At 45.2% G+C, this 27,856-nt stretch overlaps 1 protein-coding gene across 1 annotated transcript in view; it reads right to left on the bottom strand.

Annotated features, from left to right (window-relative positions):
* The window catches only part of Znf592 (zinc finger protein 592), a 50,848-nt gene that overhangs the window by 18,475 nt on the left and 4,517 nt on the right, over positions 1–27,856 (bottom strand). The window contains exons 2-3 of the mRNA XM_028873779.2: positions 16,973–17,078; positions 1,743–3,993 (exon numbers count right to left, since the gene is read on the bottom strand). Of these exons, the coding sequence (XP_028729612.1) occupies positions 1,743–3,974 (2,232 nt within the window). The 5' untranslated portion in view covers positions 3,975–3,993; positions 16,973–17,078. The remainder of the gene's footprint in view (positions 1–1,742; positions 3,994–16,972; positions 17,079–27,856) is intronic.

Here is a 27,856-nt window from a genome sequence, read left to right on the forward strand (position 1 = left end):
TGGGTTCTTAACCTTGTTTTAATCTCAATCGTTGGTCAGACACAGCAGAGGTTTGGATGCAGACTACTGCCTACTACTATCACCTGGCCTTTAAAAAAAGATTTATTTATTTCATTTTTATAACTATGAGTATTCCGCCTGTGTGTAGTACATATCTGTGTGTGTACAATGTGCATTCATGGTGCCTCCAGAGGTCAGGAGTGTATCAAATCCCCAGAAATTGAAGTTATTGGTGTTTGTGGGCCAACATGTAGGTGCCAGGTAACAAACCTGGGTCCTCTACAAAAGCAACAAATGCTTTTAATCACTGAGCCATCTCTCTAGCCAGTGATTATAGTCTTTATTATGCAATAAAAAGCAAACTAATACAACATGCTGTGTATACAGGCCTGATTTAGACAGTATCCATGTAAACATGCTGTGTACACGGGCCTGAGTTAGACAGTATCCATGTAAACATGCTGTGTATACAGGCCTGAGTTAAGACAGTATCCATGTAAACATGCTGTGCAAGCCTACGGGCCTGAGTTAGATAGTATCCATGTAAACATGTTGTGTATGGCTGTGCATGAATGTGACCCCGGTGTTGAGGGGTAGAAACAGGCAGATCCTGGAAGCTTGCTGGCCAGCTAACCTAAGCAAAATGGTGAGCTTCCAATTAAAAAAGACCCTGTCTCAAGGAAGTAAGAAAAAACCTTATGTTCTTTGTAATCTACATGCACACACATGTTTGCATATGTACATATAAACAGACATACAGACACACTCACACAGACACACAAAGACACATAAAGACATACACACAGATACACATACACAGTCCAATCTGGAGGTCTTTCTTTTTTTTAAAGATAAAGTCTTACTGCATAGCCCTCCTGCCTCCAGCCCAACATGTTGGGATTATAACTATGTACAAACACAACTTGAGGCTGTCTTCTTGACAGAATCTGCTACCAATACCAAGGGCACTAAAGGGTACAGCACCAAGTGCCTTTTAAAAAACCACATACCTCACCAACTCTAAGCAGGAATCAGAACAAGCAGAAAAGCTGAACTTCTTTCTAGAGCTGGGAGAACATGGCTGAGAGATGGAGAGTGCCTGAGGCCTCCGTGCCTACACTCGCCTTCTTTCAGCTCAGCCTTGCCTCTGTCCTGTCTCCAAAGAGGCTCTGCTCAACAGCTGTCTACTGGGGATGGAATGACTTCAAGACACAGTTCTTAGAAAACAGACTAAGGGATACGGCAGGAATTCACCTGTCCCCAACCCCAGGTTGTTTGGACACATGCCAAAACCATGCTGCCATCTGCTAGAGGCCAGAGAGAGATCACCCATGCCAAGCCCTCAGAGGCCTGAATTTGGACCAAACAACTGCCAGTCTGAGTGGGAGTGGACATGGGACATGTCCATCAAGACACTGTTTTGTTTTTATTTGTTGAGACAGGATCTTGCTATAACCCAGCCTGGCCTCAAACTGATCTTCCTGCCTTAGCCTTAGTGCTGGGATTATAAACATACACCCCCCCCCCCCCCCAGCTAAACTTGCTAGGTTTTCAGGCTTTCCTCACAGATTGGATAGGGTATTTTTGCAAATAAAAACCAAGCACTATATAATCAGGTGAGACACTAACTATGAAGGCAGATGTCCTCTTCTAAGACTCACATTAATGGGCTTTCCCCAGTTCCCATCATGAACCTGTGTGGGCCTGAGGCCCAACACCCAACACAGCAACAGTCCACTTACCAGCCCCTCGGTTTCCTCTGCTGTTCTCTGGAAATGTGCAGCCAGGACCATATAGTCTCGCATCTGCTTGTGACACTCAGGACATTTGGTTCCATACCGGATGAGCCTCACCGGGTCTGGGTAAAGTGGCAAGGCTGGAATTGCAGGGTTGGCATTGCCTGAAGTGGGGTTGGGTTTAGGGGAGGAAGAAGCGGCTGGGGTTGCTGGTGCCGTGGAGTTCACAGGAGCTGTGACAAACATCTGGTCCGCAGAGATGGGCTTCACAAGCAGCTGAGAACACTGCATGACAAGTCCCTTGCTCTTGTGGTCTCGGGCGTGCCGAAGCAGGCTGCACTTGTTGAAGAAGAGCAGCGTCTTGGAGCACAGCGTGCACAGCACCTCGATGTGCACACTCCGCCGGCTGTAGTGCTGGCTCAGGCTCTTCTCTAAGGCAAACGCGTCGCCACACTCCAGACAGCAGTACCCACTGGCCGGCACATGGATTCTGCTGTCTACAGGCGGGCTGAGATTTGGCGCATAGAGGGGCACAGGGTTAGAGCTGTGGAGGACCTTGTTGAAGACCTCCACGATTAGAGGGGCGGCCTTTTTCACCTGGTGGACCAGGGGAACTGTCATTTGCGTGACCTGAGGCTGGCTCCGTCTCTGTGCTGAGGACTTGGCAGTCACAGACGCGGCAACACTGTGGGGGACCAGGTTCAAGTTGGCCAAGTGCACAGCTTTGGGCAACAGACTGGCAGGGGCCAGGGTTGATGCCTGAAGTGCTGTGCTCTGTTGCTTCTTACTCGTCTGTGAGTTCAGGGCAGCTCCTTTTGGGGCCCGGGGCCCAGAGATGCGGCAGGGAGATGACGAGTCACTGGCCTTTATCATGCTCTCGTCCCCTTTTCTGTCACCCTGGGGGCTCCCTGAATTTATGCCTGCCTCAGGAAAGTGCTCTTCCACAGGCAGGGCTGTGCCCTCATCCCCTGGCACCTCACTTGGGGCCTCAGCAATGGTGCTCCCTACAGGTGACGCAACAGGGGACTTACTTGGATCATCGGGGTCTGGCAAGATCCTTGTAACAGTTCGTTTGATTTCTCCTGATGATGTCTTAATTGTTTTGATTCTGACTTTGGGAATTGCTGGTGGGGAGCTGGCAGCCACAGAAGGGGACCCTTTGCTGCTACTGTCACTGCAGATGCTCCGAGGGCTGTCTGATGGCTTGATACTTTTTCTAGTGGCCTCCAGAGGGCTCCGGGGACTCTTTGGTGACTTGGGCATTTTGGGGCTGCCTTTAGAAACCTCTTTAGTGGGCCCTGAGGAATCCTTTGTGTGACCAGGCTGATCCTCCTTGGTGACACTGGCCACCCTTTTGGCCTGTAGGGCCACCAAGGCTGCAACACAAGAGGACAGTTTGGAGTGGGCTGGCTTCAGACGCTGCCTAGGGGGCACAGAGGAGCAAGCACTAAGCTCTGGAGCAAGCTTCTTGGGCTCTCCAACACTGTTGCTAGAGTGACTATTGAATTCCAAAGATTCCCCAAAGAACCGACTGGAATCCAGATCCTTGTGAGGCTCCGACACCTTCGGCCCACCCCGCTCCTGCTCCTGGGGGCTCTCTAAAGGCAAAGGCTCTGGTTTGGGCTCTTTCTTACAGAAGTGATCAAACATGTGTAGCTCTGGGACTGGGAACTTACCCAGAGCTTCCAAGACTGGGCCCCCCACAGCCCCACACCCAGGAGGGGGAGGGAAATAACTATCCGAGTGCTTGGACTTTATCCCAAACCCGCTGTTGTCTTTGACAGGGTCCTCAGGCTCTGGGCTAGAGATCGGGCTGAACTGGTTGAAGGTGGGTAACGGCTCTGACTTGGAGGACTCTAGCTTGCCCGTAAAACTCCGAATACTGTCTCCATTTATGAAAGTAGAGTCGAACTTCCCACAATGGTGGGAGTCTGGAGGCAGGTCTGAAGCCCGAAACCCGTTGTGTAGGAGACTGGGAGCAATGTGGTCTTTGTCCGCTTCAAACGACTCCTGGCGGCTGGTGTTCTTGACAATGACACTCACGGCCGGCACATCTGGGGCGGACCCTGAGTGAGCCAAGGATGCGCTCTCATCCATACACATGCCTGAAGACTTCAGAGGACTCTCATTCTCCTCACTGGGGGTCTGGATGGCCTCCTTGGCATCAAGACTTGTGGGATCTGGGATGTCAAAGGCAGCCAGAAGGTCATCAAAATCGGGGGTTTTCATGTCCCCCATGGCTGGATGCTGACAAGAGCTATAAGAGAAACGAAGAAGAGAATCAATGACCACCAGGGCTTCTCTGAACTGTCCTACATCATCTGTACTGAATATTCACCACACTAATACATTCGTGCAACTGGCCTGCCCCTGCAGAACCCCACCTTTTATAGTAGGAAGTCACATACCTGAGTTTCAGCCTAAGAGGTTTCTAGCCTGCTGAAAGGTAGGGGAGGCTAAAAAGAGAAGCTTATATGTGGTAACAAGCTTGCCTGTGAAGTCTTTTTTTTTTTTTTAAGATTTTTATTTATTATGTATACAGTGTTCCACCTGCACATATCCCTGCAGGCCAGAAGAGGGCACCACATCTCATTACAGATAGTTGTGAGCCACCATGTGGTTGCTGGGAATTGAACTCAGGACCTTTGAAAGAACAAGCAGTGCTCTTAACCTCTGAGCCATCTCTCTAGCCCGCCTGTGAAGTCTTACCCTCAATACTTGGACATTTCTGGCTGGCCCCATGACCACATGACCAGAAGAGAGGGCAGATACCCTCCTATCCAATTGAGCCCATCACCTCTACCTGACTCACTCCCTGTATTTCATTGGTATGTTCACCCCTGGGTGGCTCCCACAGTCCACACACATGAATACCAGGAACAAATGGTACCTAGAGTCCTCTGCACCCACTGCCAGAGTTTGAGGATCTTTGCAGCATGTGTGTGTACTCAGATTCATATATGCTGTCCCCCTCCTCTCTCCATGCTTTCTTCTCCTTCTTCTGATTTTGGAGACAGAGTCCCTCTATATATTCCTGGCTGTCCTGCCTCATTTTGTAGACTAGGCTTTCCTCTAACTCCCAGAGATCCACCTGCCTCTGCCTCCTAAATGCTGGAATCAAAGGTATTCGCCACTACGCCCAGCTGCTCTTGCTTCTCCTATTAAAATCTCTTTTTAACATTTTTAATGCATGTGTATTTTGCTCACACGTACATGTGTGTACACTGTGTGAGTAAGACTGGGGACACAGCCCCCCACTGTGGGAGGTTAGGAGTTACTATGCTGGGGTGCTAGGAGTCAACTGGGGTCCTCGGCAAGAACAAGTGCTCTTTATTGCTGAGCCACCTCTCCAGCCTTAATAAAGAAAGACCAAAGACCATAAATAAAAATAGAAAATATCATGCAAGTAAAGAGATATCAATGTAGTCTGTAGTCTTAGAGTTAATTTTAAGGCTGAGGGGATGGATCCCTCCATCTGGGTGCTAGCATCCGCAGAAAGACTTTGTCAGTCTAATTCCAGCACCAAATAAAGAGTGTGTTGTGGGGGTGTGAACCAGGTGGGTGGAGAACACTTATAATCCTAGCACTTCAGAGGTGGAAGCCGGAGGATCATAAATTCAAGGTCAATCCTTTCTTACACAGAAGACTCAGGGCCTAGACTAAACACCTAGGAATGGGGAATGATTAAATATTTGACTATTATACAGTCAACAAAAACATGGTCAATAATCTACACAACAAAGAAAATTACTTGTTAGCTTAAAAAAGACTAATACAAAAGTTTTATCACATTATGATAACAATATACAATATAACAATTTATATTGGAGCTATGATTGAAAAGAAAAAGAAAACGGTTTAGGGTGATGAGATTACTAGCAAGTTATGCAGATGCAGGATGAAAGTGTTTCTCTTACCTCTCAAGAGGCTTGCAAGTTTGGTTTCTTACATCACAACCACCAACACCCAAACCCTCAACAAAGCAGAGCTCCCTGCCTAGGAGTTCCCCTAGAAATGAGAAAAGCATACTTCCTCCCATTGGAAAGATAGCCAGTTATGGTGGATTTAAATACCAATTATTTAAACACAGGTCAGCAGACTATTCCACTGGAATGAGATTAAGGTTTTAAACAGAACAGATACTTGTCTCATGGACTAGTTGTTGGAGTCCATAAACAACAGGCAGACACCAGCATCCCGATACCAAGTGAACAGATGTGCAGGGCAGCATAACAATGAGGAGATGCCTTCAGGGCTCTTTTCCAGAAGCTCCCTCCCTGTCTCCTCTAGTGGCACAGAGTGGCTCCTCAGCACAGGAGTCTCAGCACACAGTGAATGATGTGCTGGGGCTCAGTGTCCTTCACCAGAAAACGACAGGGCTTGGTGAAGAGTTCTTAGATCAGAACGGTGCTCTTGGGAAGGCTGAGGCTACAGTACTGAGAGAAGGGTAGCCTGGGCTACATCTCAAAAAGTAACTAAACAAAGACAGATATGGTGGCACATACCTGCAATCCCAGCACTCTGGGGGTTAGAGGCAGGATGATCAGGAGTTCAAGGCCAGCAACAATTATGTCTGGGGTCAGCCTGAACCTATATGAGAACTTGCTTTAAATTTTTTTTCTTAGCTGGGAGGTGTTGGCACACGCCTTTAATCTCAGCACTCAGAGGCAGAGGCAGAGGCAGACAGATCTCTGTAAGTTCAAGGCCAGCCTGGTCTACAGAGCAAGTTCCAGGACAGCCAGGGATATACAGAGGAACCCTGTCTGGGGGTAAAAAAAAATTGTTTTTCTTTAAATAAAATGTAATACTCCCAAGTGTTACAGAGTTGTGGTAAAAATTTTATAAATAGTAATTTATATAATAAATAAATAATAAATTATAAATTGTTAAAGCAATTTAACAATGCATAAGTAAAGCCAATAGAGCCTGGAGAGATGGCTCAATAATTAAGAGCACTTACTGCTCTTGCAGATGACTTAGGGTCAGTTCCTAGCACCCACATAGTGACCCACAACCATCAGTAACTTCTAGGGAATCATATGCTTCCTGGCTTCCTGTACACTGCAATCACATAATGTACATACATACATTCAGGCACATACATATACACATAAAATTAAATAAAAATTTTTGAAAGAAAAGCCCAATAATCCCTACAGAAAAAGAGATATAAATGGCAAAGATAATTATTACAGAATTTCTCAGAGAGGATCGCTGTAGTTCAAGCTGGCTTTGAACTCATGGTAATGTCTTAACTCCCAAGAGTGTGGTTACAGATATTACCACCATATCAGGGTAGAAGTCTAAAATTATTAATACACATCTGGCATGATTTATCAGGGCAATTAATGCTAGTTAGAAAAGAACAATGGAATAACTCATAAAATAAAAGGTATTATACAAATAAGTGACTTTGGCATACCTTGGGGTGGGCAATGTGTTGAAGGAAGCAAGCTAAGTTGGGAAGCTCTAGCAACCTTGCCTGGAGAGATCACAAACACCACCTACGGCCAATGGCTCATGAAGAACAGCTCGTGGCAGAGGATGACCCTGAAGTATCTGGACAGACCAGATCCAGACCTAGTGTGTTCACTGAATGGCTCAGGGCGCACTGGCAATGGAGAATGATGAGGACCACTGGCTTTCAGTGAGCCAGACTGAGAACCAATTTTTCCCAAGGGAGAAACAATGGGAGAATAAAACAACCCGGAACTGGGCAAGGTTGAGGGAGAACTGGCTCCAGACCAGTCCAGACTATGCAATGAGACCCTAATTCAAATAACAAAAGAGAACAATTGGAAGGCTGGCAGAGTGAGGGTAAGTTTTCACTTCGGGGAAGATCTATGGAAGGGAAAAAGTGAGTATAAACTCCCACTGTTTTTATAGGCTCTACTAGTTTGTCTGGGAAATTTTACCAAATACTTTAGCAAGGAATAAGGAACATCTTAATTGAATGGGGTCTCACCAAGTCTAACTGACCAATTAGAATTCTGTGAGGGGTAAAAATAATATATAATTTTATATGCCTATGGCAAAATTAGTAGGCAGAATTTCTTGACTTTAAATATCAAAATCCAGGGCTGGAAAGATGGCTCAGAGGTTAAGAGATAGGTCTTGAGTTCAACTCCCAGCAACTACATGGTGGCTCACAACCATCTATAATGAGATCTGGTGCCCTTTTCTGGAGTGCAGGAATACATACAGGCATTCATTTATAATTAATAAATAAATCTTTTTTAAAAAATTAACCATCACAACATAAAAAAAAAAAAAGAATTTAAATATCAAAATCGTACCAAAAACCAAATCCACTAAGCTGGGCAGTGGTGGAGCACAACTTTAATCCCAGCACTCTGGAGGCAAAGGCAAAGGGATCTCTGAGTTCAAGGCCAGCTTGGTTAACAGAGTGAGTTCCAGGATAGCCAAGGCTATAAAGAAAAACCCTGTCTCAGGAAAAAAAAAAAGCAACTGAACACCATAGAATTTGAGTGACTGTCCACCATACGTCTAGTGGGCACATGGATGTGATTGTCATTTCTAGGTAACTACATACATACATACATACATACATACATACATACATACATACATAAAAGATAAATAAATAAATAAAAATAAATAAATAAATAAAGGTGTTAACCTACTGACGAGTCCTAGGCTCAAGTTTCATGCTTTTATAAGTTACCTAGAATGCTGGATCTCAACTCATGAGACTATCTGTTCTACTTTGGATCTTGGCTATCTCCCCAAAAGCGGTGCACTGAATGCTTGGTTAGCAGCCATGGCTCCACGGGAAAGATGGTGGAGCTTAGGAGAAGGCAGGCAGCTCACTGGCAGCACGCCTCTGAAGGACACTGAGAGCCCTGCCTGTTCTCGCTTTTGTCTCACAGCTGCCATGAGATCATACAGCTGCTCTACCACCACAAGTTTCCTCAATCAGGCCCAAAGTAACAAGGCAAATCGATTAGGGACTGACACCTCAGAAATGATGAGCCTAGAGAACAATAAAAACAAAACCAAACCCACAACATTATTGCTCTTTGAAACAGGGTCTCACATTATACACTAGGATAATGAGTTTAAACCAAGCTGTTCATAAATAAGGAGGCCTGATATGCTGACTAGTTTCATGCCAACCCGACACAAACTAGGAAGGGAACCTCAACTGAGAAAATGTCCCCCCTAGATTGGTGTATGAAAAGCTTGTAGCTCATTTTTGACTCATGATTGATGTAATAGGGTACAGCTCACTGGGGGTAGTGCCACCCCTGGGCTGATGGTCCTGAGTACCATAAGAAAGCAGACTGAAGGGGCTGGAGAGATGGCTCAGCAGTTATTAGCATTGATTGCTCTTCCAGAAGACCTGGGTTCAATTCCCAGCATCCACATGGCAGCTCACAACTGTCTATAACTCCAGTTCCCTGGGATCTCACATCTTCACACCAATGCACATAAAATAAAGTTAAAATAAATTAAAAAAAAAAAAAAAAAAAAAGCACGCCACTGCTCCCAAGACCTGCAGGAGCTTCCGCCTAGACTCTGGAGGGGACATTGGTCATTGAGACATTGCCTCCATGGATGGTATTCAAAGGAAGTTAGCAAAATCACCAACTAGATCAAAGGAAATGTGGGGGGAGGGGATGCATATTTCTGGACCCAGAACCAAGTCCCAGACTAGGAATGGTAGAGCTAAAGTAATAAGGAGTTATGAGCCCTAAGGACTGGCTTTCTCCCCGCTGTGCGGCCAGACTTTGATTCAAATGAATGATTAAACTAGCCTTAAGGACTTCAGAGTCCCTGAACAGACAAGGCTACAACAGCTGGGCAAACTTATGCACAGCTAGTAAATTTCTACTAAGTATGGACTCCGAAGGTGGATAACAGACCCTTCCATACACACATCACAACTCTCCTGGACATAATTGAGGCTTGCTTATAGGACAAGTGGCCCAAAAAAAATCACACATATTCGCCGGGCGGTGGTGGCGCACGCCTCTAATCCCAGCACTTGGGAGGCAGAGCCAGGCGGATCTCTGTGAGTTCGAGGCCAGCCTGGGCTACCAAGTGAGCTCCAGGAAAGGCGCAAAGCTACGCAGAGAAACCCTGTCTCGGAAAAAAAAAAAAAAAAGAGAAAAAAAAAATCACACATATTCTAGTGAATGGCTAATGTTTCGCTCCATGAGACACCTGACGTTCAAACAATTAAAAACAGAAAAACAGCCCAAGGAGCCTCCGCCTTAGAAAAGCAGATAAGAAACAGCTGTTCTGTGGCAGGCACAGGCATTACACAGGATGTAAGAACAGAAGAGGACCTCCAAAATCATCGTGTCTAGTGGCTTCCAGGTGCCACTGTAACTGCTGTAGTCTGCCTATAAAGCAGAAAATAAACAGGGCCAGCAAGATAGCTGAGCAGGTAAAGGCACCAACTGCCAAACCTGACAACTGTTCAAGCCCCCAAACCCACATGGTGGAATGTTGTGGAATATTCCTTTACACCGTGTGAAGATGTGTCACTGTGATTGGTTTAATAAAGAGCTGGGGGCTGGAGAGATGGCTCAGAGGTTAAGAGCACTGATTGCTCTTCCAGAGGTCCTGAGTCCAATTCCCAGCACCCACATGGTGGCTCACAACTATCTGTAATGAGATCTGGCACCCTCTCCTGTCTACATAATAAATAAATAAATCTTAAAAAAAAAAAAAAGAGCTGAATGGCCATTATCTAGGTAGAAGGAGGTTAGGCAGGACTTCTGGAGACAGAATGGACTCGGAGAGGAATAAAGGCAGGGTATGGGATAAAGGGACCAAGCCACATAAAAGAACATAGATTAAAAAATGTGGGTTAACTTACATTATAAGAACTAGTTAGGGACAAGCCTAAGCTATAGGCCGAGCTTTGATAGTTATAAGTTTCTGTGTCATTTTTTGTGAGCTGGTGGCCCAAAGAAAAATCCACCTGTAGTGGAAGATGAGAAACAACTCCTATACATTGTTCCCTACCTTCCACACAAGTACCGTGGCATGTGTGCACATACACACACAAAGAAATAAAGCGTAATACATGTAAAACAGTAGTAGTAGTAGTAGTAGTAGTAGTAACAATCTGCAAATGACTAAAACAGATGCCCAGGCTCCAGACACAGCAATTCTGACTCAACAGGTCTGGGTCAAAGCTTCCTGGTTGTTTCTAGAACATTGTTCTACTCCAACCTCTTGATTTTACACATGGAAAACTAGGGTTCAGCGAAGGGAGTTTATCCACGGGTTACAAAAGCTGAAGCTTATGGAGACCCTGCTCTGGAACTCACACCGAGGCATGGGATCCCCACGGAAGTCACCCAAGCTCCGTAGTTTTCCTTACTCTCCCATTATTACAGTTGTTTTCAATAAAATCTTTGCTTTCCTGCCTTTCCAAACCTTTGGCAAGAACTCACTAAATTATTAACTGTACTTCTAGACTTGGCACTCTCCTTAGATGTCTAACAGACACCTCACATCTACTAGACCTAATAGCAACTTCTGATTTCCTTACACTCATCCTTCCTCAGTAAATGACACTGCCATTATTCCAGGTGCTGAGGTCAATTTTTTTTCTGCCCTTCATACCTTCCACCTAACCCACATGCAAATACCATGACTATACTTTTAAGATACATCCAAATCCAGCCATTTCTCACTACGAGCAACAGCATCACCTCTCCTGGATTCTGCCCTGGCCTATAACAGACACGGTGAACATAACAGCCAAATGCTGCTTTGAAAATGTAAGTCAGGCAATAACCCCCCTCTCATGCCTCTCCAACACCATCCTGTCTCCTCCTGAACAAGCTCCAGTCTCTCTTGCAGCCTACACAGCCTGCTGCATCTCACTGGCATGCCTCCTCCACAAGATTCTATCCCATCAAGTCTGTCATGGCACCCATCGATCTCCTTACCATTCCTCAAGCATTCTGGCAATGCTCCTGCCTCAGAACCTGTACATTCCCTGCTTTCTCTGATCTACAAGTCCTTGCCCACTTGGTGCATACCTATAATCCCATAATTTAGGAGGCTGAGTTGGAGGTCAGCCTGGGCTACACAGAGAAACAAGATGAAAAGAAAGGTTCTTGTTCGAGGTCCCTGTGGGCTCACCTCCTCATGTCCTACAAATCTTTACTCTATGTGTGTACTCTCCACAACCATCCCTACCCCTAATCTCCAGCCCTTTATTTTATTTTATTTTATTTATTTGTTTATTTGTTTGTTTCTGCCTTGCTTTTTTTTTTTCACAGCACTTACGATCACTAAACATATACTACCATCCATTTCCTTATTTGTTTATAAGTCCCACTGTGTTTACTGGAAGGTGATCCACCATTAGAATCTCCCGAGATCCTTTGTTCAGAGCTGAGATTATTCAAGGGTAGTCACAGATTCCCAAGTAAGTTTATTACCAGTCAAGTATTAGGCAAATGTGCAACATGTTGTGTATAGTTTCTAAGACTTGGAATCGGGGGCTAGAGACTAAACTCAGGTCACTATGCATACTGAACATACCCTTTACCACTTGACTACAACCTAGCCTCTGAAACTTCCAGAAAGAAAGGCCTTAAGGGGTGGTAGGCCTTGTGAGTAGGAAAGGATCTATCTGAAGTAGCCCTTGTCTATGATTCCTGGATCCCTACAGAAACTGATTAAATCTAAATATTTCATCAGTGAAAACGCACCTATTGGTCAAGGTCCCAGGATAAGGACATCTGCCTGAACATGAGATCAATGAGAAACCAGTGGAGATAAAAGGCTAGCTTTAAGATCTAGGAGCTAGGACCCAGGAGGAAGGCACAGGTTGATCCTAAGTCATAAAGGGATACAACTTTATGAACACACTCAATTCCACTAAATTATGTATTGTAAAGGTCCTGAATGGTATGTGAGTTTTCCCACAATAAAACTGCTGTGTTACAAGAAAATGGAATATGGGATGGAGAGATGGCTCAGTGGTTAAGAGCACTAGCTGCTCTTCCAGAGGAACCAGGTTTGATTCCCATTTGACCCAGGCTAACACCTGTTTATAACTCTAATTGCAGGAGATATAATGCTTTTTTTCTGGCCTCTGAGGGCACCAGGCACACATGGTATACAGATGTACAGACAAAAACACCCATACACATAAAATACAAATAATCAAAATTAAAAGGAAAACAGATTAGAAGCAGAGGGGGTAGGAATTATACAGACTAAAAGCTGACTGAGAAGGAGAAACTAGGAGTAGGCAACAAAGTCAGAGAGCTGGGGGTATAGATAAAATCTGACACTTTGTAACCTGCAAATCTGTAATTTGCCTTACTTGCAAACAGATCTCAGCACTACCTGGGCACTCCACTTGTGAGAATACAACACAGACACTTAAGAGAAAAGGAGACAGTAATCCTTGCTCACACACCATCTTAAAGAATCCCTCCCACTGAACCTTGTAAAAGCATCCTGTCTTGGTAGTAAAGACGCCTCAAAATTAAGCAAGAGTCTAAGAACCTCAGACTTGCCAGAAACCAAACCTCCATTCCCGAGAGGAGAAAGCAGCCATTCCACCGGACCACTGGTCCCATCTCTGGAATCACCGTTCGGCAGTTCTGAAGCTGCCCCTTACTCATCTCATCTACCAAAGCCAACAACAGTCGAAAAGACTCATGAGCTAAAATGCCACAGGAACACGGGGACATACGCCTAGCCTTGGAGATTTCTGTGGTTGCCACAGAAGTAGGTAATAGAAACAGAAGGGGCTCTCAGCCACCCCGACACATGCACAGAGGTTCCTCAGCTTACAATGGGATTTGCTGCAGAAAAGTCATTCATTTTAAATTAAAAATGCAAATAAAATTGTAAGCGTAGGGGTTGGTAAGACAACGCCATGGGTGAAGAATGCCAAGCCTGACAACCTGAGCTTGATCCTCCAGACCCACATGGTGGAAAGAACCCACTCTCCAAAATTGTCCTCTTCTTCACACACACACCCCATGACAAGTGCACACATACTAAGTACTAAATGTTTTATTTTTAAATGTAATCCTGATGTGGAAGTGCATGTCTATAACCCCAACATTTGAGGGTAGAAGCAGTAAATATTCAGGAGTTTAAGCCCAGCTTGGGCTACATGAGACACTGTTTCAAAAACAAACAAAATTTAAGATACCTACTCTACTTATCTGGTTTGAATGTTTCCTTCACAATTCACACTGAAATTTAATAACATAGTGACAGCATTAAGGGGTAGGACTTGATTTTTTTCTTCCTTTGGGGTTCAGAAGGTGACACAATGTCTCATACAGCCAAAGATGACCTTCCTTCTGATCCTCCTGCTTCTTCCTCCTAAAGGCTGGAAATACCGTAGTCTGGGGTGGGGCTTGAGAGGAGACTAGGCTATAAGGATTCTGCTCTCGTGAATGGGTAAAGGAAGGAGTGGTTCTTAGTAAAAATGGTGGGTTTCTGTCTCACATACATGCCCACTACTTCATCTTATACAGCACAAAGGCCCTCACCGGAGATGTGGCCTTCTGACCTTAGACTGTCCAGCCTCTAGAACTATAAGCCAAATAAACCATTGTTTATACATGACTCAGTCTATGGTATTTCTCTTACAGCAGCAGAAAACAGACGAAGAGACCCACTAAGCATCATAGATTGGTCACACAATACACTACCATATGGGTGGTTCGTCCATGTGATCTCAGGGCTAGCTGACCAGGAACTGTGGCTCACTGCCACTGCCCAGCAACAGCCAAAGGACGACGAGAATCCAAATTCAAAGTGTGTCTGTCCTGAATGCCTATCACTTCACACTACTGTCTAATCAAGCCAGAAAATGAGGAACTCAACGTACTCTCCCTTCCCATCCACCTCTGTTCCCTATCCACGTGCAGTCAACCATCTACCTTTCTTCCTTCTTCCCTCCCTCCCTCCCTCAGTCCCCTTTCTTCTCTCCAGAGATCTGGGTGGCCTCTCACCATAACTGCCCAGCCCTAAGGGCAGTCAGCCTCTACTCTAACCTTAATCTGCAGGAAAGTGATCCCAGCTAAGGCAGACTCTCCCCAACAACCCCTCACAGCTCCAGACACAGCATCCAACCAGCTGTATTTACCAGTGTACCCACTGTGATGCTCCTGTTGATCTAAGAGAGTAGTTCTCAACCTACGGGTCTCGATCCCTTCACAGGGGTCAACTATCAGATACCCTGCATATCCAATATTTATATTACAATCCATAACAGTAGCAAAATTACAGTTATGAAGTAGTAATGAAAATAATTTTAGGGCTGGAGGTCACCACAACATGAGGATATGTACTCAAGGGTAAAGGGTCACAACATTAAGAAGGCTGAGAACCACTGATCTAAGGGAATATCGGAGAATATGTCCAATGGCACATCACCTTTTTATCATCAGACAAAATGGAATAGTAAAGGTCCTTTTGTTAGTGGATGTATAGGCATGAATCCTTTGGTCCCAACTACTCAGAAAGCTGAGGCAGGAAGATTACTTGAGCCCAGGAGTTTGAAGCTAGCCTGAGTAAAATAGCGAAATCCTATCTTTAAAAAAATAAAAAAGCCCCTGTCTTCCTTTTGTTTGTTTTTTGTTTGTTCATTTTGTTTTGTTTTTCTGGTTTCTCTGTGTAGCCCTGGCTACCCTGTAACTCACTTTGTAGACCAAGCTGGCCTAGAACTCACAGAGATCCACCTGCCTCTGCCTCCTGAGTGCTAGGCTTAAAGGGGCATACCACCACACCCAGATGCCCTTATCTTTCTTATTTTTTAAAGACATAGTAAAACACTTACAAATATAATGACATGATACACGGGATTTGCCTCAAAATAACAAAGAACAGGAGAAAGAACAGGAGGGCACATCAATCAAACAACTGGCCGTGAACTGCTGAGTGAAGATTTTAATCAAATTATTTTCTACAACATTTCTGTTTCAGGAAAATAGTCCCTTGTCTGGTGGACTCCATGGGTCAAACTAGATAATCCTGTAAGTTACACCCACAGGACAGGTAATAATAATATGAACAAACAGAAAATAACAACTCTTGGTAAGAATGTGTGAAACTGGAAGCCTTGTGCATTGCTAGAAGGAATATAAAATGGTATTACAGCTGGGCGGTGGTGGCGTACACCTTTAATCCCAGCGTTTGGGAGGTAAAGGCATATTCTCTGAGTTCGAGGCCAGCCTGGTCTACAGAGGGAGTTCCACTACACTACAGTTCCAGGGCTACACAGAGAAAACCCTGTCTCAAAAAACCAAATAGGTAGGTAGGTAGGTAGGTAGGTAGGTAGGTAGGTAGATAGATAGATAGATAGATAGATAGATAGATAGATAGATAGATAGATAGATAGATATTGCCACTATGGAAAATTCCTCAAAAAATTTTAAAAAGAACACCAAATGACCCAGACGTCCATTTCTAGGTGTATGGGACAAGCATGGGAATGCAGACCTTTAATGTCAGTATTCAGGAGGCTGATGCAGAAAAGTCAAGTTCAAGGTTTGAGTTACAGAGCAAAACCCTGCCTCAAAATAAACACATACACAACACACACACTACAAGGCCTCAAAATGTCTACATATAACAGTCACAATTACAATACCCAAAGGTGGGGCAACCCAAGCACTTATCAACGAATGAACATATTAACAAAATATAAAATATATAAAATGGAAGGTTACTCAGCCTGAAAAAGGATGGAGGTTAGGGATATGGCTCAGTGGGAGAGTGCTGGCCTAGCATAGACAGTCTTGTATTCTGTTCACATGACGGGAGGGAGGGAGGAAGGAAGGAAGGAGGGAGGGAGGGAGGGAGGGAGGGAGGGAGGGAGAGAGGGAGGGAGGGAGGGAGGGAAGGAAGGAAGGAAGGAAGGGGGAGAGACAAGGAACTCTGGACACATGCACTACGGACAAACCTTGAAGACAGTGTGATAGAAGCCAGACGTTCCATTTACATGCCGTCCCTAAAGCAGGCAAATCCACAGACAGAAAGAAGAAAGAAGGTGGCCAGGAGCGTGGGACACAGACGGGTTATTAATGGACAGAACTGGGGGATGGATGGACAACTGCAAATGTACTTACTGCCGCCACCACCGCTGCTGCACATTTAAAAGGAGATCTGTTGTATTTTACCCCCAAAATGAAACCCAACAAACAATAAAAGCTCTCTTGTAGCCAAACTCAGCTCTTCAAGGCCAGCTCAGGTCAACCTAGACATCATACCTTAGTGAGGTTCTCAAAACAAGGGTGTGGTGAACGCTGCTGGGAGAGTAGAGCTGCGGAGAAAGGAAAAACTACCTAGGCACATGGTCTAGAGTCCAATCACCACCTATGGAAAGAAAGAAACAAAATGCTTTTAAATGGGTTTAAAGATAAATGTTAAAGCAAGGAAAGAATTTAAGAACACTAGAAACAACCATCCCAGTATAAGTACACCCGAGTAAAGCCTCTCAATTCAAAGCTAGTCCCCCAAGGGCGAAACTTCCAGCCCCAGGCCTGCCCCCACCTCTACATAGCATGGTGGTTCAGAGCATAGACTCTGTCTAGATAAAATCCCCTGACAGCTCACTAGCCATGTAACCTTGAGAGAGCATCTACACCAGGGTTTCTGTTTCCCGTATGTAACATGTAGCTCCCGCATAATGAAAGCAGTATTTATGATGTTCTGCCAACCCCGGTGGCAGGCAGGCTTCCCCTCACACCTTCCAGATCACCAACAGGAAGAAGTACATGCAGAGCGGACAGGAGCAAGCACTCAGGCAGCTTTGCCCACAGCTCCCCATCCAGTGCTCAGGATGCGGGCCACGGAAGCTGAGGAAGCTCTCCAGGACAGGAGTGGACCACAGGGAAACCACAGGTAGGAGGGCTGAGGAGCAAGCACTAACAACTGATGGGAGCCAAAGAAGGGACGGAACAGCTGGCAGACGGGGTTTCTCTGTCTAACAATCATGGCTATCGTGGAACTCGCTCTGTAGACCAGGCTGGCCTCGAACTCACAGAGATCCACCTGCCTCTGCCTCCCAAGCGCTAGGATTAAAGGCGTGCGTCACCACCGCCCGGCTTACTTAGGTGGATTTTAACTATAGCTGGACCTGAGGAATTACCTTGGGTACTTTGGAAACTGTTGATGCTTGGCTACTACCCCAAGATTTAGATTTATTTGGCCAGTGTTCCGAAACACTAGTCAACGGTCTATCAGTACTCACGAATGACAGGATTGGAGAAGAGTGTGATAGTACACCTATAATCCCAGCATTCAGAAGGCCGAGGCAGGAAAGTTGAAGATCAGCCTGGGCTACATAGCCAGCTAGACCCTGTGTTTAAAAACAGGAAGGTGATGGAAAGTTGGCTCAGTGGTTACGAGCACTGGCTGCTCTTCTAGAGGACCCAGGTTTGGTTCCCAATACCAGCATGGTGGCTCACAACTGCCTGTAACTCCAGTTTCAGATCTGACATCCTCTTCTGACCTCTGCAGAGAGCAGGCATACACATATAGGCAAAACACTCATACACATAAAATAAAATGTAAAAGCCTAAATAAATAATAGCAGTAGTGGTGCACATCTTTATGACAGCGCTTGGGAAGCAGAAGGAGACAGATCTCTGTGGCCAGTCTGGTCTATAGAGCAAGTTCCAAGACAGCCAGGGCTACACACAGAGAAAATCTGTCTCAAAAATAAATAAATAAACAAATTATAATAAAAAGGAAAATAATCATATATGATGAGGCACACTTGTCATCTGAGCACTTGAAGCAGAGAGAGGAGGATCAGGAGTTCAAGGCCAACCTGGACTATAATGAAACTCTTTAAGAAAATAACTTCTTTTTAATAGGGAAAAAAATAACAAAAAAATTTTTTTTAGTGGGGGGAAATGTCCTATCATTGGCCTGGTGATACATGGGAGATGGATGTTGAAACTCACTAAATAGCCTGCCTTTTCTACGCTCTCATTTCCCAAGTGCTATTCCAATAAAGTTGATGACCCCAAACCTTGGAGTTGAACATTTTAAACCAAAGGAAAACCGTTCCTAGAGAAAATTAAGGAAAAGGAAGAAACAGCACAGGAGGACAGCACTCCTTTCCTTCTAAGCACACCAAGCCACAAGCAGACTCTCCCCAAGGAGAGCGGACTGGCTAGGCTGGGAAGCGTCACGTCTCCCCGAGGCTGTCACCTTCTGTGAGCTGCCCGTTTTAGCTGTCTAGGATCAAAACGCTTATGTTGTAAGTTATTTGCATATTTTCATGTTCAGCTTGTGGGGCACCCTTAAACTTGTTTATGGTTCAGACTATTAGCCAGGCATGGTGGTGTACTCCTTTAGTTCTAGCACTGGGAGGCAGAGACAGGCCGTAGATCTTTGAATTCGAGGCCAGCCTGGTCTAGAAAGTAAGTTCCAGAAAAGCCAGGGCCACACAGAGAAACCCTGTCTTGGGGGGAAAAGTTTCAATCGTTAAAGGCGTCTGTATGTTTTCTTCTATGCATGTACCTTGAGACCGTTTGTTTTTCGAGACAGGTTTTCTCTGTGTAGCTTTGGAGCCTATCCTGGATCTCACTCTGCAGACCAGGCTGGCCTCGAACTCACAGAGGTTCACCTGGCTCTGCCTCCTGAGTTCTGGGATTAAAGGCCTGTGCCACCACCACCCGACAGACTGCATATGTCTGTACACCATATGCGCACCTGGTGTCCTTAGAAGCCAAAAGGACAAATGGGATCCCCTGGGACTGAGTTACAAGTTGCCATGTGGGTGCTAGGAATTGAACTCTGGTCCTCTGGAAGAGCAGCCAGTACTCCAGACTGAGACCTATTTTTTTTGGGGGGGGGGGACTTGGTTGTGATAATCATTAGGACAGCTTGTGTGAGACTTACTTGCTACCAAAGAACAATCTGCAACTGGCTGTATGTCTTTCAGATATCCTGTTAGCTTTCCTGAAAGGTTGAAGAGCTTGAATTACTACCAAATTTAATCATATTTTCTTTCTTCCTTTTTCTTTGTTTTTTGTTTTCTCAAGACAGGTTTATTTTCTTATTAAAGGGTTTTGTTGCTCTTGGTTTTTTCTTTTGTTTTTAATAAAACACATCTGTCTAGAAGGGAAAGGGGGGGAGGTTTCATTTCTTTAATTTCTTTTTCTGTTTTCTTCTTGGCTGACCTGGAAGTCACTATATAGCCAGGCTGGCCTCAAACTCACAGAGATCCTCCTGCCTCTGCCTCTCAAGTGCTGGGATTAAAGGTATGTGCCTGGCTATCTCTTTAATACCTAATTAAGTTCCTTCTGCCCTTTCTCACTCTAATCATGCATTTCCCAGCCTGACTTCATCTTTATCTTTTTTTGTTTTGTTTTGTTTTTGTTTTTGTTTTTGTTTTTCTAGACAGGGTTTCTCTGTGTAGCTTTGCGCCTTTCCTGGAACTCGCTTTGGAGACCAGGCTGGCCTCGAACTCACAGAGATCCGCCTGCCTCTGCCTCCCGAGTGCTGGGATTAAAGGCGTGTGCCACCACCGCCCGGCTTTCATCTTTATCTTAATCTTGACAGGTCAGCTCTTATTTTAGATTCTAAACAGAGATACAGATAGTGTTAATGGAAATGTTGAAGGACACCAGGTACCCCAATTCTGCAGAAAGAAACAAGGATTAAATTGTCTGAACTTTTTCCTTTTCACGTTTGGATCTTAACATTTCAGAACAAACGAGGCCAAGTGTTGGCAGCCCATGCTTGGAATCCCAGCACTCCAGAGGTGGAAGCAAGATGATCAAGAGTTCAAAGCTAGCTTGGGCTCCATGAGATGCTCTCTCAAACAAACAAAACAGAAACTGTAACGTCAAAATTAGGACAAAAACCAGAGGCTGAGGTAAGGGCAGGTATTAGACCTATCGTCCAGTGTGAGTAAGTTCTGAATGTACCTGGTTATTCACTCCAGGATAACCTCGGTGCCTACAGCCATGGGGCTCTGGCCTACTAACCAGAGAGTCTAGGGTGTCCAATAGTCTGGCTGTAGAGAGGGCTAACAGACCTCAGACTTTACTAACCCAGTTTATTGTTTCTTCCAAGCCACTGAAATCACAGACTCTGGGTTTGATGTAAGAAATTTACCATTTACAACACATTACTCTCACATCACAAGAAACTCAGCAGTAGGTGAGCCATGACTAGTACTCAAAGTGCTCAGGCTTCTGCCTCCTTCCAAAGACCAAGATGCCCTTGTACTAAAAGCTCTGAAGCTTCTAATCAGTTCTCCCATTTCCCAGCATGCTCATCTTCCAGGATCCTACTGGATGGCACAAATTTTCCTTCAGTTTGGTACTGAGACATTCACTGTAGCTCTTGTCATAATTATGACACACCTTAGTGTGTTGTAAGACCAGGATTAGAAAACATTGTTCTAGAATATCTTTCTAGATTAGAGGTTTTTTTTCAACATCAGAAACACAAAAGCCTGCCAGAGCTAAAGGGATTCCAGGAACTCATTAAATTTAAGCCACTCTACAAATAAATAGGCCCAGAGAGGTGAGGCAATCAGATCAGCAAAGGGATACAAATTGAAATTTTGTTACCTGCAAGGTTCCCAGCATCCCTGGCAAGATCACTAGACCATGCCCTAAGGCCTTCCCATCACAGGGGGTAACCACTGGGTCTCCTTCCAGTGCTGGAGAAAGAGCTTATTTAATCCTGAATCAGCAATTCTCACCCTGGATGGACACTGGAGACACCTGGGGAGGAAGTAGGGCTGACCCCAACACCTGGCCCCAGCTCAGCCCACTGATGTCAGGCTCTGGCTGGGCCTCTGCACTCAAGGCTTCCGGGTCTCTTAAGCACTCTGGCCTACAGTGGTTTCCATTTGCATTTCTCCACGCTGATCACTCTTCCCTCAGACACTTGCACAACCAGTTCTCACCAGCAGATCTCTACAAAGATCTTTTTATCGGTGAGAGTTCTTTATATTTTACTTTAAGACAGTTTTTCTTCAATAGCCCAAGCTGGTCTCCTTTTCTCCTGCCTCAGTCTAAGTTCTAGGCTTGACTTCTCATCCATCCATCCATCCATCCATCCATCCATCTAATTTTATTACGTGTGTGTGTGTGTGTGTGTGTGTGTGTGTGTGTGTGAGAGAGAGAGAGAGAGAGAGAGAGAGAGAGAGAGAGAGAGAGAGAGACAGAGAGAGAGAGAGATCTGAGGGGAACTCGCAGGAGTCAGCTCTCTCCCTCTACCATGTGGATTCCAGGGATGGAACTCAGGTCATCAATCAGCTTCTCCGCAAGCTCCTTACCCACTGAGCCAATTCACCAGCCCCAACTTCTCCATTTAAAATAAGAAGCCCAGGGACTGGAGAGATGGCTCAGTGGTTAAGAGCACTGGCTGCTCTTCCAGAGGACCTGAGTTCAATTCCCAGCACCCACATGGCAGCTCACAGCTGTCTGTAAACTCCAGTTCCAGGGGATCCAATCCCCTCCTCCGGCCGCTGCAGGCACCAGGCTTGTATATGGTGCATAAACACATACACAGGCCAAACATCCTACACATAAAACAATAAAATCTTAGAAGAAACCCAGAGCTGGAGATGTAGCTCAGTAATATGGACTTTGCCTAGTATTTTGGAGACCCAGGCTCAATACCCAGTATCAAAGAGAGAAATCTGTCCCCCAAGTCACCTACCCACCACACCTACTTTTATTTTTCTTTGTATACTTCTCGCCATCTCTCATATTTAGTACTTTCCTGTTTATTGACTCTATGAAGAGCGATTTTAATCATGTTCTCTGCTATGTTCCCAGTGCTCGGTGCCTGGTACACAAGCCTACCTGTACATAACATGCCACACACATTGGCCAGCACCCAGGAGCCTGAGGCAGGAGGATTCAAGTTTAAGGGCAGCCTGAAATACAGAGACCCTATCTTTAAAAAAAAAAAAAAAAAAAAAAAAACAGTAAACTGACCAGAAGCCTAACGAAAAGGAAACCATACAGAAATAAATAATTTCTATTCAATTTAATCACTTGTGAATAGATAATCTGTCCTGAGAAACAAAATCAGAAACAGAAAATGAGGCTGAAAGGAGGTGATGGAACAAAGGGATTTCAGGCAGCACCCTAGGGTGCTACCTACAGAGCCATACATAAAGGATCTCGCCACCTTGAAGCAAACAAAGTACTCTCAGCAGACCAGGAAGGACAGACAGGCTCCTCTGGGTAACAGTCAGAGATGTGACCCACGAGAACACAAGCCCTACTCACCACCACCAGCCACTCAGACGGCCTGTGCTTCCTACTTCCTCTTCACACTTCATCTGCTTCGGAAACTTGTTTGAAACCACCGACATGTTCAAGGTTAGTGCACTGAAACCCGGCAGATGTCATCCCTGTCACCAGGTCTCAGGGACACCATTTGTTCCCTTCCATGTCTGCTGACCCTCTGTCCTGCTGTCTCGATCCAGACCACTCCGGTCTCTCCCTACAGCATCAGTTTGTGTGACTCCTCTCCAACACTATCTCATCCCATGACCTACTATGTTCAAACAAAACAAACCTAACAGTTTCTTACTGCCTACCACCTCAGGTTTAAGCAAGGCCAGGCTCTCCAGAAGCCTTAAAATGTAGGCCTAGACCAGGTCTTCCGATCTGATATTGCAGCAGCTGCTCCTTCCCCTCCTCAGAACACACAGAACACACTGCCTTCCCTCTACACACCAGAAGAGACAAGACCCACCCTCCACTTCTGTCAAGAGCGTTCTCATTCTCCTCCAAAGGATCTCTTCCTTCTTTTCATCTTCCAGCTCTATGGCACTCCCACCCCATCTGCACAATATGTACACTACACACATGTGCACACACACACACACATTCACCCATTCCATATTAGTTATACAGTGTGTAGTTCATGACTGTAATTCCATCACCCAGGAGTCAGAGGGAAGAGGGCTGTCATGAACCTGAGGAAGGAGATACTGGTTCATAACAGGGAATCAGAAAGCCTTTCTCAACTGGGGCTCCTACCCCCAAATCAGAAATTAGAGGGAATATAGTCTCAGTTCTGAAACAAGTGAAAGAGCAGTCCACATGAATTTAAAAAAAAAAAAAAAAAAAGAGGTTTTAGGCAAATGAGAAAAACCAAAGTCTGAAGCAGGAGCAGTGGGGGAGATGGGAGAAGGCAGTTGATGAAAGGCCACTGCAAAGACTTAAACTCTTAAGACTGACTTTATTTATTTATTTATTTATTTATTTTTGGTTTTTCGAGACAGGGTTTCTCTATGTAGCTTTGCGCCTTTCCTGGAACTTACTTGGTAGCCCAGGCTGGCCTCGAACTCACAGAGATCCACCTGCCTCTGCCTCCCAAGTGCTGGGATTAAAGGCGTGCGCCACCACCGCCCGGCCTAAGACTGACTTTATTTTTAATTATGTGTGTCTGTATATGTCTGTGTGTTGGTATGTGCATAAGTGTGCAGGTACCTGAGGAAGTGAAACAGGTGCCATATCACCAGGAGCTGGAGTGATGTGTTTGTGAGCCATTCACCATGGGTGCTGGTCTTTGCAAGAACAATATACACTCTTAACTACTGAGCCATCCCTCCAGTCCCCAGGACTTCGATTTTTAATCTATAAAAGAACTTGGGGCAAGGGGTGAGGAATTTTATATTTTAAGAGAGATCTGGCTGGGCAGTAGTAGTGCACGCCTTTAATCCCAGCACTCGGGAGGCAGAGGCAGGCAGATCTCTTTGAGTTCGAGGCCAGGCTGGTCTACAGAGTGAGTTCCAGCAAAGGTGCAAAGCTACAAAGAGAAATCCTGTCTCGAAAAACCAAAAAAAAAAAAAAAAACTGGAGAGATGGCTCAGTGGTTAAGAGGACTGCTTGCCCTTCCAGAGGTCCTGAGTTCAATTCCCAGCAACCACATGATGGCTCACAACCATCTGTAATAGACCTGATGCCCTCTACTGGCATGCAGGCATACATGCAGACAGAACACAGTATACATAATAAAGAAATAAATCTTTAAAAAGAAAGAAGGAAGGAAACTGGGGGGAAATAATATAATTCCACCTCTATTTGAAATCCTTCATACTCAACTCAGGGTCAGACACACTTTACCCTATGACCCAACCAACAGAGGACCAGATAAGCCTGGTATTGGAAGAACAAAAAAAGGTAGCTCAAAAGCTAGGGACTCTGATAGCCATGAAAGTTTCTAGCAAAGTCTGGTAGCCTTATTTCCTATATTAGGCACCTACTAAATGCCAAACCTTTTGTCAAAACAGGCTGATCCTGTCCATGTGAGGAAACCTATAATCCTACCACTTGAAAGGTAGAGGCAGAACCTAGAATTCCAGGCCAATCTCAGCTCCATAACAAGTTCAAGGCTAACCTGCACTACATGAGACCTTATCTCATACACCAAAATCAAAGTCTCTTTAAGGGGCAGAAGATGGCTCACTGGATGAGAGCAGTGCTGCTCTTCTAGAGGATCTGGGTTTGATTCCCAAACCCCACAGAGCAGCTCACAGCCATCTCTAACTGCAGTCCCAAGGTGTGTGGGGGGGGTGCACATCTAACACCCTCTTCTCCACAGGTACTTCACAGACACACATGCAGGCAAAACACCCATAAATTAATTAAGAAGGGGGAAATGTCTTTAAAAGGTTTCTTTCGTTACCCTCAATTCTCTCCTGCCATGCAGAAGTGTGTCACTTCAGAGTCCTTGCCCTAAATGCCTGCCTAGGCTTTCCCTCAGTCAAACTAATTCCTGATAATTAACTTACCATTTGTTGATAAACTACAAAGAGTATAACCTCTCCCAGGAGGTGTAAATAAATGTTAAAAGCCTCTCTAGGTTAGGAATGAAAAGATAATGGCTATAGGCATGGAATGCAATGAGTCAGGACACTTCTTTTATGGACAGGGTTCCCTCTGGAATAGTACAGGGGTCAGTGGTGGCAGGGGAATGAGTATGTGGCCAGTGACAGTGCAATGTTCTAAAGTCCAAAAGGCCCTGAATTAAATCCTCAGCACCAAAAAACAATTAAAGTGGGATGGAGTAGGGGAACAAGTGATGGAAAATGAAATTACACAACTGCCACCGTCTCCTTCCAAATGCTGTCACTCTATCTTGGGTGCCAAGGAAGTTCCTGAGAGGTAACCCCAGCCACCTCAAATGAGTAGCACATAACCACCACCCACAAAGAAAAGCCCCCTTAAGATACTTCTGGCCAGCCAGGCATGGTGGCACACACCTTTAATCCCAGCACTTGTGAGGCAGTGGAGGGATCTCTGAATTTGAGGCCAGCCTGGTCTACAAAGAGAGATTCAGGGCAGCCAGAGCAACGCAGAGAAACCCTATCTTGAAAAACAAAAAAAGACACTTCTGGTCTAGAAGCAAATTGTTCTGTAATTGCTTGCAGTGGGAGGGAGAGCTCCTAAAGGCAAAGTTCATCTCACATGATTCTTTTATGTCCTACAAAGTACAGTGCTCTGGGCTGGGCCAATGGTAAACCTTTCATACTTGGCTGGCTGTACATTGCCTAGCAATGATGTATAGGTGCACAAAGAAAACCATGCAGGATTTTAAATACAAGTAAAGCATTCTTTGTTCCAGGTGTGATACCAGGATCAGGGAGGCTGAGGCACAAGGACTGCAAATTCAAGGACGGCCCAGGTTGCACAGCAATTTTCAAGCCACCTGGGGCTACAGAGTGAGACTTTGTCTCAAACTAATGAAGAAGAAGCTGGGCACATGATTCATGCATATAATGCCAGCACATGGAGGTAGAGGCAAGAGAATCAGATGTTCCAGACTGGTATACACTACATGGAGATTTGAGGCCAGCCCAGGCAATATGAGGCCCTGTCTCAAAAAACAAAAAACTAACGGGGCATGCTTGTCGGGCCTTTACTCCAAGCACTTGAAGGCAGAGGCAGGTGGATCTGGATCTCTGTGAGTTCCAGGTCAGAGTCTGAGGCCAGCCAGGGATACATAGACTGACTCTATCTCAAAAAACAAAATACGCAAACACACACACACATCACAACAGGTCAATGCAGGGAGCCCTCCCAGAAGAATCTAAACAGCAACTCCCCGCCCACTCCTGGGCTTCTCTCTCCTCTAGAATGACTTAGCTTTGTTTTCAGACCTTGGGACAGCATGGGTTGTAGTTACAACTGACCCATCTCTTTTGGAGACAGGGTTTCTCAGTATAGTTGTGGCTGCCCTGGAACTCGCTCTGTAGACTAGGTTGGCTGGGAAGAGATCCACCTGCCTCTGCTTCTCAAGTATTAGGATTAAAGGCATGTGCTACATACACATATACATACATTCCTATGAAGCACTTAAAAAAATGTTTTAACTACATTCACTCCACTCAAAGGCAAGAGTTCATAGAAAACTGTCCTTCAGAGGGGAAGCCATCATGCTGAGTTAGCCCTGGTACAGCTCTTGCCTTCTCTGCATGCGTCTCTGCATGAGTCTCTGCATGAGTCTCTGCATGCATCTAGATTTTTTGTGAAAGATCCTTAGATCTTTCACAAAAAATCTGGACTACTAAAAATAATTTCAGTTAAAAAAAATAAAAACTAGGTATGGTAGAATACGCCTTTAATCCCAGCACATGGGAGGCAGGGACAGGCGGATCTCCTCTGCATTTGAGGCCAGGCTGCACTACCTAGTGAGTTCTGGACAGCCAGGGCTACGTAGAGACCCTCTGTCTCACAAAATTAAAATAAAATACAATGAACATCTTAGAGTTTCAGGATCTTCTGGGCCCAATAACTCTGGAACTTCTCAAATCCGCTGTACGCTAAGTCATGAAGGCTTCACACACACACACACACACACACACACACACACACACACACACACACACACACACTGACTTGAGGTCGGGAGTAGCTGGCTCCTGGCCAGGAACACACCTCCTCCTCTTCACTCAACCTTGTGAGTCTTTTGACGACCACAGACATCACACCCCGTCTTGTCTACTGGAGCATGCTAATAATGGAGGGCCACCATGACCTCTTGATATAACACCTTCAGTTTCCAAAAGGCAGACAGTAAAGGACTTAACTAAAGTCACACACTAAACAGGATAATCCAAACATCAATTGGCAACACCAAACTTGAAATGAGGTCAT

The sequence above is a fragment of the Peromyscus leucopus genome, chromosome 1 (genome assembly GCF_004664715.2).
Source record: "Peromyscus leucopus breed LL Stock chromosome 1, UCI_PerLeu_2.1, whole genome shotgun sequence".
Lineage (NCBI taxonomy): Eukaryota > Metazoa > Chordata > Mammalia > Rodentia > Cricetidae > Peromyscus > Peromyscus leucopus.